Source organism: Apium graveolens, chromosome 1 (genome assembly GCF_009905375.1).
Source record: "Apium graveolens cultivar Ventura chromosome 1, ASM990537v1, whole genome shotgun sequence".
Lineage (NCBI taxonomy): Eukaryota > Viridiplantae > Streptophyta > Magnoliopsida > Apiales > Apiaceae > Apium > Apium graveolens.
In genome coordinates, this window is record NC_133647.1 from 187,901,222 (window position 1) to 187,916,853 (window position 15,632).

The following is a 15,632-nucleotide window of genomic DNA, read 5'->3' on the forward strand; positions in this document are numbered from 1 at the left end:
CCTTTTCAATTTCGAGTGATCGAACAACCGTCGGTGCCGTTAAAGGATGAGTTTTGTCCATGTAGAACCGACTAAGAATCTTTTCTGTATAAGTGGACTGATGAACAAGTATACCTAAAGATAAGTGTTCCACATGTATGCCTAAATAAAATCTTATATTTCAAAGATATTTCATTTCAAACTCAATTTTCAAATAAGCAGCAATGTTAGTAATATCTTTGGAAGTACCTACAATATTCAAATCATCCACATACACAACAATAATAATAAAATCAATTGATGACCTTTTGATAAACACACATGGACACACTTGATGACACACTTGATTATTAACATACCCATCATTTAATAAATATTCACTAAGGTTGTTGTACCACATACAACCAGATTGTTTTAACCATATAATGATCGTTGTAATTTAACAGAGTATTAATTTCGAGGCTTAGTTTCATCTATCTTTAATCCTTCAGGGGATTTTCATATAAATATCAATATCAAGTGCTGTAACAACGTCCATGAGACGTGTTTCCAATATTTCCATATAAGTCATACCTATCAGAAAAAGAAAAGTGACTCCATCCACCACAGGAGAGTAAGTTTCCTGGTAATCAAATCCAGGCCTTTGAGAAAATCCCCTGGATACCAGTCAGGCCTTATATCTCACAATTTCATTTCTCTCATTTCGTTTTCGTACAAACACCCATTTATTCCCGATGGGGATCACTCCAGCTGGGGTTTGGATTGCAGGTCCAAATACATTTCTCTTGCGCAAGGATTGCAATTCTTCATGTATTGCAATTTTTCATGTTGGCCAATCATCTATTTGTCGACATTCTTTCACACTTTGTGGTTCAGGATCAGAGTTAATAATAATATCACATGTCAAAAAAAGCATATACATCATCAACCTCAATTCTCCCACGACCCAATAATTCCTGTTATGTACATAACTCAGTGAGATTTCATAAATTTCAGGTACCTTTACTTCTATTGAAACATGTGCCACTTCTGGGGCAATATCCTCTTCTGGAGGCATACAATTTTTGGGGGTTTTGTCACAGCCACTTCAGGGGTTTTAACCTCTTCGGGAGGTGATACTGCTTCTGGGGTATTTAATATAGACACTTCAGGGGCTCGAACCTCTTCAGGAGGTAATACCGCTTCTAGGGTATTTTCTGGAACACTTGCCACTTCAGGGGCATGTCAATTTCCATTTTCGTGGTAAAATATCTTTTGCACCAGGAAATTGGGCTCGTAATTTGATTATTTGAGCAAGAAGCTTGGCAAAGGCTGTATTTCTGGTCGAGAGTAGACAAACATGAGACCATCTAGTTGAAGCATCGATTAGGACCATGAAATATCTAAATGGTTCAGATGATGGATGAATAGGACCACATATATCACCTTGAATTGTTTCTAAGAAATCTGGAGACTTGTTTTGAAGTTTAACTAGAGATGGTCGAACAATTAATTTTTCCAAGGAACATGCTGAGCAAGGAAGTTCATCACGTGGCATGACCTTTTGATTCTTAAGGGGATTTTCCGTAGAATTTTCTATAATTCGACGCATCATGGATACTCCTGGATGACCAAGTCTTTCATGCCAAGGGTGACCAGAAGTGGCAGCTAGAGTTATAATGATTTCGAAACCGACCTTGAAAGTTTTCATGCCCACGGTTTCATCCGTAACCTCATCCTCCTCTATGCCCTTTCCCACGCTTATTCTTCTGGAATGACGTGTTATGTACTTCAGGTAACTGGGCAGAGACTGAGGGACGTATCTGATAATTTTTCAGTAACAACTCATTATTCTTTTCAACGACAAGAAAAAGAGATATCAGCTCGATATACTTCCGAAAATTGCGCTCCCTATACCGTTGTGCCAGAATCACAGTGTTGGGGTGAAAGGTTGAAAGGGTCTTTTCTATCATGTCAACATCAGTAATATTTTCACCACAAAAAATTAGTTTTGAGCTTATTTTGAACAATGCAGAATTATATTCAGCGACAGATTTAAAATCTTGCAACCTTATATTTATTCAATCATAACAGGCATGAAATAAAAGGACAAATTTTTGGTGATCAAACCTATCTTTGAGATTGGACCGAAGGGTGAGTGGATTTTTCACAGTTAGATATTCAGATTTCAAATTTTCATGGATGTGGTGTCTAAGAAAAATGATAGTTTTGGTATTTTGTTCAACAGTTGAGGTCTTTCCAGATTCTATGGTGTCTTTTAGCCCGTTAACACTAAAATGTAATTACTCATCGAGCACCCAAGACAAATAATTATCCCTAGACACATCCAACGCAACAAACTCTAATTTTGCAAGGTTTGTCATTCTGAGTTTAAAACAAACATTTAAAATATGGTATAATATGTCACATAATTAAGCAAGTAAGTTTAAATAATATACATAATAATTTAGTACAAAATTTACGACGGCATAGTCAGCCATAAAACTTTTGAGTACTACTTGACGACAGAGCCATCTCTATAAATGTGTTACTTGACGACATAGCCATCTTTAAAATATTTAAGCAATAATATAAATGAATATGTAAAGACGATAAAATTAATATCTTAGTACAAATATGAGTAAAATTAAGTCATACGTCTTTTGTGGAGTAAGCTTGAGTTGACACGATTTCGTGAGTAAAATTAAGTTGTACCTCTTTTGTAAAAACAAGGCTCGACTAGGCTTGACTGACAAAGACTCGTGCTGATAACATGTAGTAAATCTTGAATTACTTGATTATGAATAACTTAATAATTGCATGTATAGAGAGAATAATAGTTAAAGAGGGAATTGTATTTTAATATATTTCAGTATATCTGATTTCAATAACTGAAGGTCCTATTTATAAAGATTGGTTGACAAGTCTTACTAAGGAAGCTATCTAAATCTTTTTTGATAAGTATTGTAGTTTTTCACTGGTAAGTTTCGTAAATTTTCCTTAATAAGCTTTGCAATTCTTTCTTACTAAGTTTCTTATCTAAGAAGGTGTGCAAGTCTTCCTCGATTAGTTCTGACAGATTTCCTCGATAAGTTTTATGAGTTTTCTTAATTAAATTTTGACAATCATTATTATTTTATAATAATTTTGACTGTAATCTTTTAGGGAAAAGAAACCTAGACCAGCAGTTACTTTATTTCCTTTGTCAATTGCATAATGTTTATATTCTAAATAAAACAAATATACTAAAAATAAAAAAAATTGCGACAAAAAAATAATTTTTAGTGGGTTTACCTTTACCAATTACCATATATATATATATATATATATATATATATATATATATATATATATCGATCTCAATTTTTAGTGGGTTTACCTTTACCAATTACCATATATATATATCGATCGTTGAGAAATGTAGAAAAATAAAGTGAAATCAGATTTTAAAAAAAGTTACGGTTTGACGGGAAAAATTAAATTAAAAACGGAGGGGAAAAACTGAAATTGGGTATGGGATGGTGCAGAGTGTTGAGTGGGGTGCTTTTAAGGGGCCATTAGATTGGGTTAATCTAATGGTTGAGATTAGTTCTAAGTTTTTATTTTAAATTTGGTTTGTATTTGGTCATTCCCTTGTATATATATACATGAAGGACACGAATGCTTGTGTTGAATTAATTTATAGTTGATTATCAGATTTGAGAGTTGCTAAATGCTACAGCAACTGCGTTTCTAAACATTTTTTTTTGCAACTATCTAACAAAGTGAAATGCCACTAACAAGATTCACCAAATTCAAAAGTACTACTACTTTCTTGCCATGCTGCATAGTAGTTCATTAATATCCAACTCCCCAAATCTACAACCATAATTATACTTCTAATCCATAGCTCATAGCTGTATCACTTTCTAATTACTCAAAATATGTGGCACACTGGTTTTTCCAAGCTAAGTGTCTAACAGTGCATTGTTCTGGTTCATAGTTTAAACATATGCAACTTACTGATAGCCCAAAATATGCTGCAAAAACTGACAAGTCGTCTTCTAGATAAACTTTGTTATTTCCAGCGCAAATACAAGAAACTTGCTATGGCCACGCCTGCAATGGCTACTGGAACAGTCCACAAGCGCTGCTGCTTCTTGGTCACTTGCTTATTCTGGAAATGATTCTGCTGCTGCTCGGCCTCAGCTGGCTGATCAGTCTGGAAAGGCTGCTGCTCAACCTCGGCCTCTGCTACCGGAACAGTCTGAACACACTGCTGCTGCTGCATCTTGGCTAGTGAGGCAGTGTGGAAATATTGCCTCTTCTTCTTGCTGACTATCCTCACTCCTTTATCTTCACACAAAAAATGGCATAATAGAGAATCACTGATTAATATGTAGTCAAGGACTTGGAGTGATTTCTCATCTTAAGAACTATTACCTGATATGTTAATGTTAATGTCTCCTCCACCTTGCTGATTCATGTAAGCAGACAGATCATAGTCCTGGCAAATGCACAGGTCAATGACTTAATATCTAACATACGTAGAATTGTAGATGCATGTATATTGATCAATATTACCTAAGTAGTACACTGATATATTCGACTGCATTGAGCACAAAATTTCTCCCATTTACGATTATGTGGATCAAGAAGCTATACTTCATCTATGTTGGGTTGGAACTTGAAAGGAATGGAATGAAGAAGAGGACGAAATGAAAAATATGAATTAAACAAAAAAAAGAGGTAAGAAAAGAACGAGAGCAGAACTGAAGAATTCAGAGAGGGTACATTTTGTGATTGGTGGGGTTGAGCTTTAGTTCGAAGTTGTGGAAATTGAATGGAAGATAAATAAGAACAAAATATGACACAACATTTTAAGCATCAATCTGATATAATCCCTATATTTTATTTACATATCACTTATTGGAATTTGACACATTTCCAATTATACAAATAACAGTGTTTCCAGGATCTGGCAACAACTGGCAGAATAAATACAAGCAGATAAAATTTGTAAATAATGCTAAACCACAAAGATATTTTCATAATACACAAGAAAACTTTTATTATTGTTAAAATGCTTGGAAGGAAATCAAAGCGACTCATTCAAATGCCTTCACATGTTAACGCTCTAATAGAAGTGCAGGTGAGTATTTTAAGTGACAGCATTTTCAGAACTACTACATGGTTTTCTCATCATGAATTATGTGGTTGATGCTTGTTTTCTTTGTGTATGAACTACATCTCATAGGTGGTATATATTTTTTATAACTTAGATTGCATATCTTCCCACGATTCCCTTATATGGATTCGACAAATTTCTAAAACATTCTTTAGGTCTCGTTTCATTCATCGTTCTCTTTCTCTACCAGTTTCCCTTTTACAACCTCTTTCACAAGCAAAGAATGGAATCTAACCAACTACAAGTGCCTTGTTATTCGCTTGATCACAATTCACAAGTTTTAATAGGATAACCATCAAGAACTGAAATTATAATTGCATGTACACATAAACTGGGTGACATAGTAACACATGGTAAAAGTTAATAACAAAATTTTATGGTAGAAACAGTTGATTATAATTCTCCTCAAGACATGTATTCCCAACTCCTAAAGAACAAAAATGCACGACAGGGAATATATGATATTAGAAATTCTGAACAAACGATTTACTAAAACCATAATAGGGGAGAGTTAAAAGAAGTTCAACTGCCAGTGCTAACTGCAAGTATATTTCAAATCCAAGTAACGAACTGCATATCGTAAACCTCAGACTTAAATAAAGTTCGAGTTTCATAACTTAAGTATTCCAGCAAGTCAATCTAGTTAAAACATCTGAGACCAATATATGAGACTAACAACTCAACGAAAACGTGTTCTCAACACCACCAATCTTGTTCGAGCCTTAAATGACAGGTTAATTAACACAGCCACGATCCTGGATTCTTTTAATTACAAAACTTAAATCAAGTTCCATATTATATCCAGATCAACCAGGACGTCAGCAAACAAAATTCTACCTAATTTTTAGGTATATAGAACTCACACACTCAGCCCCGCTATACTCATCCTCTTGTTAACAAAAACAGAAAAATTTGCCAGACTACAATGTTAGGGATAACAAACAAACATTCTATGACTCAAGGAATACATGTATAACAACAAAGATAGTTAACTCCGACTTAAAAAAATGAAAAAAAGTACAGATAATATTTTGTCTTGTTTTTTATATAAATTATCAATCATCAACTTATGTAAAAAAAGGCCCGAGCAATGGCCCAAAATATCACATGTTGGTTATATGGCCCAAACTATCACGGATAAACTAAATTAAAATCAGCTTTTTTATCCTAACGTATATTAGAAATGCGTTTTTGCTGCGTTTACCCCTCTAAATTGATTTTTGAATTAAAATAATAAAATTAATTTGCATAATAAGTTTTCAGTGTAACGCTTTCTTTAAATGCGTTTTAAGTCTAACGAATATTTTAAATGCGTTTCCAATCTTAAATTTCAGAGAAAAACGCAAAGAAAACATGCGTTGTCTGTTAAAAAAAAGAACACAATTTTTACTTGCGTTTCTGTGTGATAAAAATGGCCATTTTCAGAGCGTGCGAGATTTTGAGCATTTTCCTCCCAAATTGTGATACTAACGGCCAAAACCCACTTATGTTGAAAATTAACTTTCTTAACAACAAAGAGCTGATACGGTGATTGAACTCTTACCTTATCGGGGAGGTCAAAACTTCGACTTTGTGCGTGTGTAATTAACTAGGAAAAAAACATTCTGGGTCCACATCAAAGTATGCTTTAAAAATTTACTAAACAAAACACGGATAAGTATACATTAAACAATACACATTGTATAACATAGAGTCAGTTAAGAATAGAGGAGCAGACCTGGCCATGAAAGACAAGACTGGCAGTTGAAGAGGTAGAGCTTAAACCTCGTTGAGTTAAAAGTATATTAGTAATGGGCATTTTCCCTTTTATGAACTTTTGTTGAAATGTCTCTAATTTAGCTGCCATCTTCTTACCCTTTTCACTGTAATAAATAAAACACACAAATTAAAACAAGAAAGAGAATATGATGATTGATGATCAATTGATATGTAAGATAAAATGGGAAAATTAATACAAAATGATATGAGTACAAAAGAAGCACAATGAGCCAAGAAGCACGGATGTGCGCCAGGTGTCAGCTGATGGGAAACTCACGTGCTTATTTTTTGCTTTTGTTTTGTAACAACATTGCTCAGGCATGTTGCATTTGAAAACGGTGTTGGGCAATGAGATGTTTTCATTTTAATTTTCTTTTTTGTTAATTAATTATGTACGTATATATATATACAGTCGAACTTCTCACCTCAGAAAATTCGGATAAAATTTGTGCTTTTAAATCTTTTAAAGGGGGTGATTTTGAAAAATGATAATAACAATTAAATAAATTATGGAATTAAAATTGTATTGGAATCTAGAAATATTTTGTGGTGCACAATTTCGTGGAATGTAAGGGTGGTTATGATCCGACAAGAATTTATCGAAGGTTCTATGCGCTTTCAAATGCGTAAAATTTGACGGAAGAACTTTATAAGTTTCCAAAAATTGAAGATACTGATCAAAAATTTGAATTTCAATTATATGTGGAATGTACGAATCCCTCACGTATTCTTCTGAATTATATATATCCGCGGGACTCATAATAGGGGTAGGGATATGCAAGTAAAGTAAACATGTTTATTTATTTTTAAAATGTAACAAGAAGATAGGTCCCCGGTGTGGTTAAGGTCATCCTTAGAGCATTCATGATGGTGGGAGACTATAATTTGTATAAATAGTGAAATTCCAATCAGACAAAATTATTAACTAAAATTATAGCCAACTTTCTTGTATTAGGAGGTCTAACAAAATTTTAAACATATATTTACTAAGCATGTCACTTTACTAGTCATCAAGTTTTACATCATTATTATTGTGTAGCATTTTAGCTGAACTTAGCCAACACCCTTGGTGATGTTAATTTAGTGAGTGCAGGAATATGCAAGCACATTAGCATCACCAAGGGTGGAGTTGGAGTAGTACTAACAACAGTCCCCATAGCATGAAGTCTCATAGCTCACATAAACTCATCTCAGGAAGACCAAAACTGGTCTGCACACATTGAAATTCTTACCACTGAGATAATCCGTCATGCAGGTTTGATCATTTGAACTAAACTGAATTTTCGAAAAATTAAGGGTATGTTGATAATCAAATCATAGTTACTTGTTACTATCATCGTCATAAGTTCACTTTGTAACTTAACATTTCTTGATTATGTTCTTAATAGAACATACTAAGCCTACAAATATAACTTATCATTGTCAATGCTCAAATCTCAACAAATTCAAAAATGTTGTCTTCCAACGATAGTTCATAAATATATCTAATCTGCGACTGTCTAAAATCATGTATTTGTAATTTAAGGATTTAACAAGCATCCAGTTTTCTGTGGTTCTGGCTCTCTGAATAATTTAAGATACATTATACATAGAAGTTAAGTTTACACACATTTAACAACAAAGAGTTAAGAATAGAGAGTAGACCTGGTCCTGAAAGACACTGGCTCTCTCTCTGTGAATTTATTGTAAGCCGGGCCTTGTGTGTCTGCAGCATGTCATGCTTTTCAAGTGTGTTGATCATTTATCACCAACATTTATCATTTTCAAACTCAAATTTAAATTTGTAAATCTTCTTTATTACCCTCATTTCAAATATGAGATGCTTCAATCCATTTACACAATTGGGCTCTAAAACCAAAGATTCAAAATGTGGCTGTAAATAACTCTTCTGCACCCACATTCTCTTGAGGAGATAATAATATTATGGAGGAGAGTTCTGAAAAAAGCCAAGTTTTTGATGAAAACAAAGATGGAGTTGTGGAAGAATGTGAAAAAAGTAGTTCAGGCTCTAATTGTTTGGCATCAGTGAATGAAAAAAATTGTAGCTCTCACGGGTTTTCATCTCCTGCGTCATTCAGAGAGATTGAGATGATGAAAGAGAGGTTCTCCAAATTGCTGCTTGCGGAAGATATGTCTGGTTATGGGAATGGGGTTTGTACAGCATTGGCGATATCCAATGCAATTACTAATCTGTGTGCTACCCTTTTTGGTCAAATTTGGAAATTAGAACCTCTACCTCCTGAGAAGAGATCAATGTGGAAAAGGGAAATGGAGTGGCTTCTTTGTGTTAGTGACCACATTGTGGAGTTGATACCTTCATGGCAATCGTTTGCGGATGGAAGCAAGCTTGAGGTAATGACTAGCAGACCGAGATCAGATCTTTGTATTAATCTGCCAGCTCTCTGCAAATTAGACAACATGCTTCTAGAAATACTAGACAGCTTTGAAACTACTGAGTTCTGGTATGTGGACCAAGGTGTTTTGGCTCCCGAAGCTAATGGATCTTCCTCTTTTAGTAAACCTCAACGCCAAGAGGAGAAATGGTGGTTGCCAGTTCCCAGAGTTCCTACCAATGGTCTCAGCGAAAATGCAAGAAAACAGTTGCAGCACAAACGTGACTGCACGAACCAAATACTGAAAGCTTCCGTGGCTATCAACAGTGTCACTTTAGCTGATATGAAGATACCGGATTCCTTCTTGGAAGGCCTCCCGAAGGTAAAAATTGCACATGTAATTAATAACTAGATATCTGGATGTGCTTGTTGATATGTTTTCTTTTGACTTTGTTGCAGAATGCGAGAGCTTGCTTGGGCGATCTTATACATCGATACATTACATCTGATCAATTTACACCTGAAAGTCTGCTAGAGTGCATTGGCTTGTCTTCAGAACATCAAGCACTGGAGATTGCTAACCGAGTGGAGGCATCAGTTTATGTTTGGCGTAGAAGAACAAACCCGAAGTCTTTAAGCAGCATCAGCAGATCCCACTCAAGATCATCATGGGCAATGATGAAGGAGCTTGTTATTGATTCAGACAAGAAGGAATTACTTGCAGACAGAGCTGAAAGCCTACTTTTATGCTTAAAGCAACGGTTCCCAGGTCTCCCTCAAACCACATTGGACATCGGTAAAATCCAATGCAACAAGGATGTTGGAAAATCCATCTTAGAAAGCTACTCAAGAGTTCTTGAGAGCCTCGCATTCAATCTTGTAGCACGTATTGATGACCTCCTCTATGTCGATGACTTGACAAAGCATTCAGATCAGTTATTGCCAATCCCTAAAGTTGGTTTAATGACTCAAAAGAGTGTTGGGGTACTACCATTCACACTGTCCATTACGAGCACACCGTATAAAAAATCTGCCAACACACCAAAATTTTCACGTACACAGTCAATTAGCACCGTCAAGGGTAATAGATCGCAGTTACTCGATAAGAGCATGCTTCCTCATCGGGGATTTGGGGTGAAAAAGGTTTTGACAGACTATCTTAGCATGGAAACAGAAGGGGAAAATTACGGTGGTCAACTCAGAAGATCAAATTCGTGTTCAAATGTAGTTAGAGAACCATCAGGATCTCAAACACTAGTAGGATCCTTTAAGAGCCTGAAAGATGTCAGCTCTCGGAAGAGCTGAGAATCAATTTTGATCCAGTTAACCGAAGTTTGTCAGTCTGGGCTAGGACAGTAACGCATGCTTTTCCCTAGATTAGATTGATGTACATTTGAAACTGCTACAAGTCACTTATCACTTGTTCATGTTAGTAAACTGAGCAACTTGTAATGTTCTTAGTTATGCGAGTATAGAGTTTCAAAAAATAAATTATTTTGTCCAACATCTTATGGCAATTCTGAAATTTTAGGTTTTGTTCTTATAGATCCTGTACAAATTTAACCATCGTATTGTGTCTGACCTTGTTCCTCTATATGCGATCACAGAAAGCACATTACATGTGATACGACCCTTAAATGTGTAGTGTCCCTTAAATGTGCGATAGTTCAATACATATAATCCACAACCGTCTCAAATCATATAATTTGTAATCCGAGTGAACAAGGCAATTTTCTTTGGTTCTGGTTCTCTTGTATAGTTCAGAATGTGGCAAACTGGCAATAGTTTTTCCCAAGCTGCCATTAAATAGTAGAAAATTGAGTTTCATTAATTCCGACGTGAGTACAAGAAGCTCGCTACAACAGTGATGCCAACAACAGCTACTGGAAGGGTCCAGTATTGCTTACTTATATCCCTTATCTTCTCGACAATGTCATTTTGCTGCTTCTTTGAGACTATCTCAAGTTCCGGGATAAGTGGGGTAGGCACTTCAAGCTCACCAATGCAGAAGCTCTCCATGAGCTCCCTTGCAGACTTGCTGTGCCCAGCATCTTCAAATTCGTCAGTTGCATCTTTCCCTTCAACAGCAAAGTAAAAAATATTACAACAGGGTTTAATAATTTGTTGATCTCATGCCTTAGATTGATATCGTAGTAAAGTTTTCAAAATATTACCAGTTGCAGCGAGCAGGACGTCGTCTCCACCTGGGTGTTCATCCATATAAGAGGACACATCATACACCTGTTATGCAGAATCCAATAATCAAACAGACACAAGACATACGCGCATGTTGAAGAATTAAATATAGAAGGCTGTCATAATTTCAGTTTCACAAAATTTATTAACCACAAGGATAAATCTGATTGTTGCACAAATAACATATCTACCATATTTTAGAGTCAGCGCAAGCTAAACATTAACAATACGGAACACGAGCACGTAAGCAGTCACTAACAGTACCAATAAGAACACGAGGGCGTAAAGCAGTTGCACTATATTTTCCATTGTACAAAGGTAGGCGGTTTTCCTTAACAACTTGACTCTGTTTATTGTCGTCCGAGTAAACATATGCATTCACCAGTCTGGAACCATACAGAATTTTGGAATCCTGATCAGCTTACATAAAGTTTATAATAGGCATGATTCTTGTGATTAATGTCGCATAGCAAACTAAAATAAGCTTACTGTTGACTTTTATAGTTTTACACAAAGGTTTTATTAGTTAGACATATATGCTGTATAAAGTACTGCAAAGTCATCAGAATTGGACCTACTTTAAAGCGAGGGCAGGTCTGGGCGCTCCCTGGATATAAATAAGTATAATATATTGATATTAGTATAATATTATATAAAATTTATCTATATCACTATATGCTGCTCTCTTGGATCTGAGCATTGATGTTGTTGGAGGTTAAATTGTCATATAATCCTATAGAGCATTTATCCATTATATTATATGTTTCTTTATAAGTTTTTTCATCATTGATAATTTATAGTTTTTAGTTACTTATCAATTTAAATAATTAATTCATCTACCTAATTCACCCATGAGTCCATGACTAATTAAAGTATATACTCCATATATATTCAAAAACTGTGACTAGACAAATACCCTTAAAGGGTTCTAACAATTATAAAAAATTATGAACCTATATCATTTCATGACTGATTAATATTAAATACTATTCCAATGCAATAACAACACTACTAACTTATAATTTATGCAGAACAAAAAACTGGTTAAAAAAGATGACAGTGATGAGGATATAAAACTTTATGGAAAGAAGAAACTATAATTACAACCACAATATAATGGAGGAAATTCGTGAGCAAATTTTTTGTGTTACCATGAAGCTCAGAAAGAAGTAAGAAATACCTCACAGTTCGCATATTAACATTCTACGAAAAGTGAAGCTGAGCATGTTAAAGTGACGATATAAGTGCCACTTCATGGTGTGTTTGGAATACTCGGTTTGTAACCTGCTAGTTTGCTACTTATATATCTGAAAGGTCTTGCTTTGTACATATTAATAACTTGCAGAAATACCTTCCTGCAAATATTTCACATCCTTTCCCCCAGTTTCCTTATACCAGCTTATCATTCCATAACATATCCTCTACTCGGAGAGCATAGAATGAATTTATAAGCAACGTCTTATTGATATTTAATCGTTGTGAACACTCTTTTTTTTTATTCCAATTCTCACAAAAACAAAAAGATATTTCCTGGTTATCTCTTTCCAAATGTGTTTGTGTATTTTATTCATCCACCAATTTTCTTCAAAAGTTTGCTAGAATTTTACACTCCTATGTTTTCCTCCCTCACTCTCATCCTTCTTTTCACCTGTAACTTTGCTTCATAAAATTACTCCATTTGTAGAAAAGATTGGATCACACAAAACATGCAGGATAATTGTCCTTGCAGAGCACGTATTCTAATTCCTTATCACCTAATCTAACATATGAGCATCTAAAGACTTGTATAATACACGTGTAGGGTGATAAAGATACCTTGCCCGGGCAGTTTAACAAAAAACTGTAACAATAAAGCCAAAGCATATTTTTTCACGATGCAAAATTCTTCAAGGATTCCAAATAGTTGGAGGATATGATACCAGAAAGTTGAACAACAGGTCTGCCTAAAATACAGTGGAAAGACCAACTATCTAGATTCCCCGTACCTAATTTGTAAAAGCACAACACATAGTATTAATCTTTTAGCCCGGGTACATTTATAGACCCATCTAACTTATTCTAATTGATAAAATTTTAATCTAGTTCAAGGACATCACCAAGTCAATCCTGTCGAAGGCATGAAACACATCCCCAAATTGAAACCCAAATCGAATATGCAACTTAGTCAGGTCCTCACATCCAATTCTTCGAGAACTTCATAAAAGGTAAATTTTTTGAATCCTTAACAGCACACACCTGATCTTCAGTTTAAATGAAAGCTAGATTATCACAGCTTAGCAACCAAATACTTCTAGTAGCCAGATTCTACCAAACTCAACTAAACTTCACAACCATATCTATTATCTAACTCTGCTATACATCACTAACAACGTCCTAATAGCAGACTATATCAAACATTTTAAAAAATTGCATCGACATCTAAGTATAAATTTCTTTAGTTAATCTTAGCAATACCAAGATTTTCAACAAGGTAATAACCATGTAAAAACATACTTGAGCTATAAAGATCAAATTTTTATCATATTTAACACAAACCCAGGTCAACTAAATCACTAAAAAAGATACAAAATAGATAATTATACATACATAATTATAACAGTATAGATGCACAAAAAAACAGACCTTGTCTCAATGGTGACATGATTGAACTATAAAGATCAAATTTTTACCAAGTTAAACATAAACCCAAGTCAAATTATTCACTATACAGCCACAAAACAGATAAATACAAATATAAAACAATATAGATACAAGAAAAAAACAGACCTTGCCATCAATGGTGACCCAACAATCATCTTGAGAGTTATGTAGAGAGACTTCTTGCATTGGATATAGCTTAGTTAAAGTTGGCATTTTGGGCTTTTGGGAATATTTGTGATTAGACTTCAAGAACCAAGATTCTTGAAGAAAAGGGTAAAAAGAATTTGAGAATATTACAGAATTGATTTGATTGAATTTTTTGGATAAAGAATTTATAGGCAAAGGACGAACTTTTGAACCCTAAATATACTTTACAAAAACTTTTTAAGCAAATTGAGCTTGGTCCCGATTGAAGACTTGACGTGCAATTTAATCAAAATTCCTTTAGAAACAATTTAAATTAATTTCATCATTTTTTTCTTTGACACAAGTATAAACTTCACATTGATTATTTGTATCAAAATGCAATACCCGCAAGAAGGGAGTTATTTTATTCTAAAAATCATCTTAATAGCCCGTGCGGGTAATGAGCTGTTTTCTATGCTATTTTCAAATAATATATTACGATGAGATGTAAAAAGTTTTTAAAATTTCAAATTTTTTGAAAATAAAATAAAATATATAATTTTTAATAATTTGTTTAAAGTGTACGAAAAGTAGTATTAGAATTAGTTTATACTCGATAATTATTTAGAACTTTAAGTGAATGTTTATTGTTTCACATTAATTCTTCTTCTTCCTTTTTTAATCTCGATGATTATGTCGATAACAAATATTTTGATTGTACGTCATTTATGAGTTAAATATGTTATAAAACTTGTTGCATACGATATAGAAGAAGTCTCTGCCCAATCACAAATTTCTCGTGTTGTTCAATTGTTAGTATAATTTTATTAAATTATTTGCGGTAGTTTTTAGTTAACAAATATAGGCATATCTAATATTTATGCATAAAATATGTAATTTAGAATATATCATTATGTGTGGTAGCATTAGTATCAGATCATATTTTATTTTATAGTATAGAGATTAATGTAGCGTTATTTTAATTTTTATCATTTTTTGTGAATGATTTCAATCTTTTTTCATATATTAATTTGGTATTCAAATATTATATTTCCATACCAAAACTTTCTAAATTTATAAAATTTTCATAAATTTTAGTTTTAAATTTCTAATAATTTAAATTTATTATGAAGGAAATAATACAACAATCTACATGATCAATATTTTTTTTATTTTAAACATAAATAGATCGAATCAAATCACATATTTTAGTGTGTACAAAAGTCTTATTAAAATATATTAATTTCAAATATGAAAATAACTACTTTTTAAAAAAATGAAATAATTCTATTAGAACATGAAATAATTTTATAGCAAATCAAACAATTGCAAGAAGTTTAGTGTTTTATTCAAAAATTTGAAATCCATATGTAATTTTAATTGTAATAAACCTAAATTTTTGTGACTATTTGAAACCCTGATGATAGTATATTTTGCTAATTGTGAAATATTAT

At 33.6% G+C, this 15,632-nt stretch overlaps 3 protein-coding genes across 3 annotated transcripts; 1 reads left to right on the plus strand and 2 right to left on the minus strand.

Moving 5' to 3' along the window:
• Window positions 1–3,739: 3,739 nt before the first annotated feature.
• On the minus strand, window positions 3,740–7,979 carry LOC141673628 (uncharacterized). The gene is made up of 3 exons (XM_074480380.1): window positions 6,843–7,979; window positions 4,381–4,444; window positions 3,740–4,293 (listed from the first exon to the last, which is right to left on the minus strand). Exons 1-3 carry the CDS (start codon window positions 6,969–6,971, stop codon window positions 4,016–4,018), a joined length of 471 nt encoding a protein of 156 aa, XP_074336481.1. The 5' UTR covers window positions 6,972–7,979; the 3' UTR covers window positions 3,740–4,015.
• A 401-nt stretch (window positions 7,980–8,380) lies between these two features.
• On the plus strand, window positions 8,381–10,732 carry LOC141673612 (rop guanine nucleotide exchange factor 7-like). The gene is made up of 2 exons (XM_074480369.1): window positions 8,381–9,598; window positions 9,676–10,732. Exons 1-2 carry the CDS (start codon window positions 8,807–8,809, stop codon window positions 10,519–10,521), a joined length of 1,638 nt encoding a protein of 545 aa, XP_074336470.1. The 5' UTR covers window positions 8,381–8,806; the 3' UTR covers window positions 10,522–10,732.
• A 155-nt stretch (window positions 10,733–10,887) lies between these two features.
• Window positions 10,888–14,469, minus strand: LOC141673634 (cytochrome b5). Its single transcript, XM_074480382.1, has 3 exons — window positions 14,179–14,469; window positions 11,391–11,457; window positions 10,888–11,294 (listed from the first exon to the last, which is right to left on the minus strand). The coding sequence occupies exons 1-3, from the start codon at window positions 14,263–14,265 to the stop codon at window positions 11,044–11,046; spliced, it is 405 nt and encodes a 134-aa protein (XP_074336483.1). The 5' UTR covers window positions 14,266–14,469; the 3' UTR covers window positions 10,888–11,043.
• Between the last annotated feature and the right edge of the window lie 1,163 nt (window positions 14,470–15,632).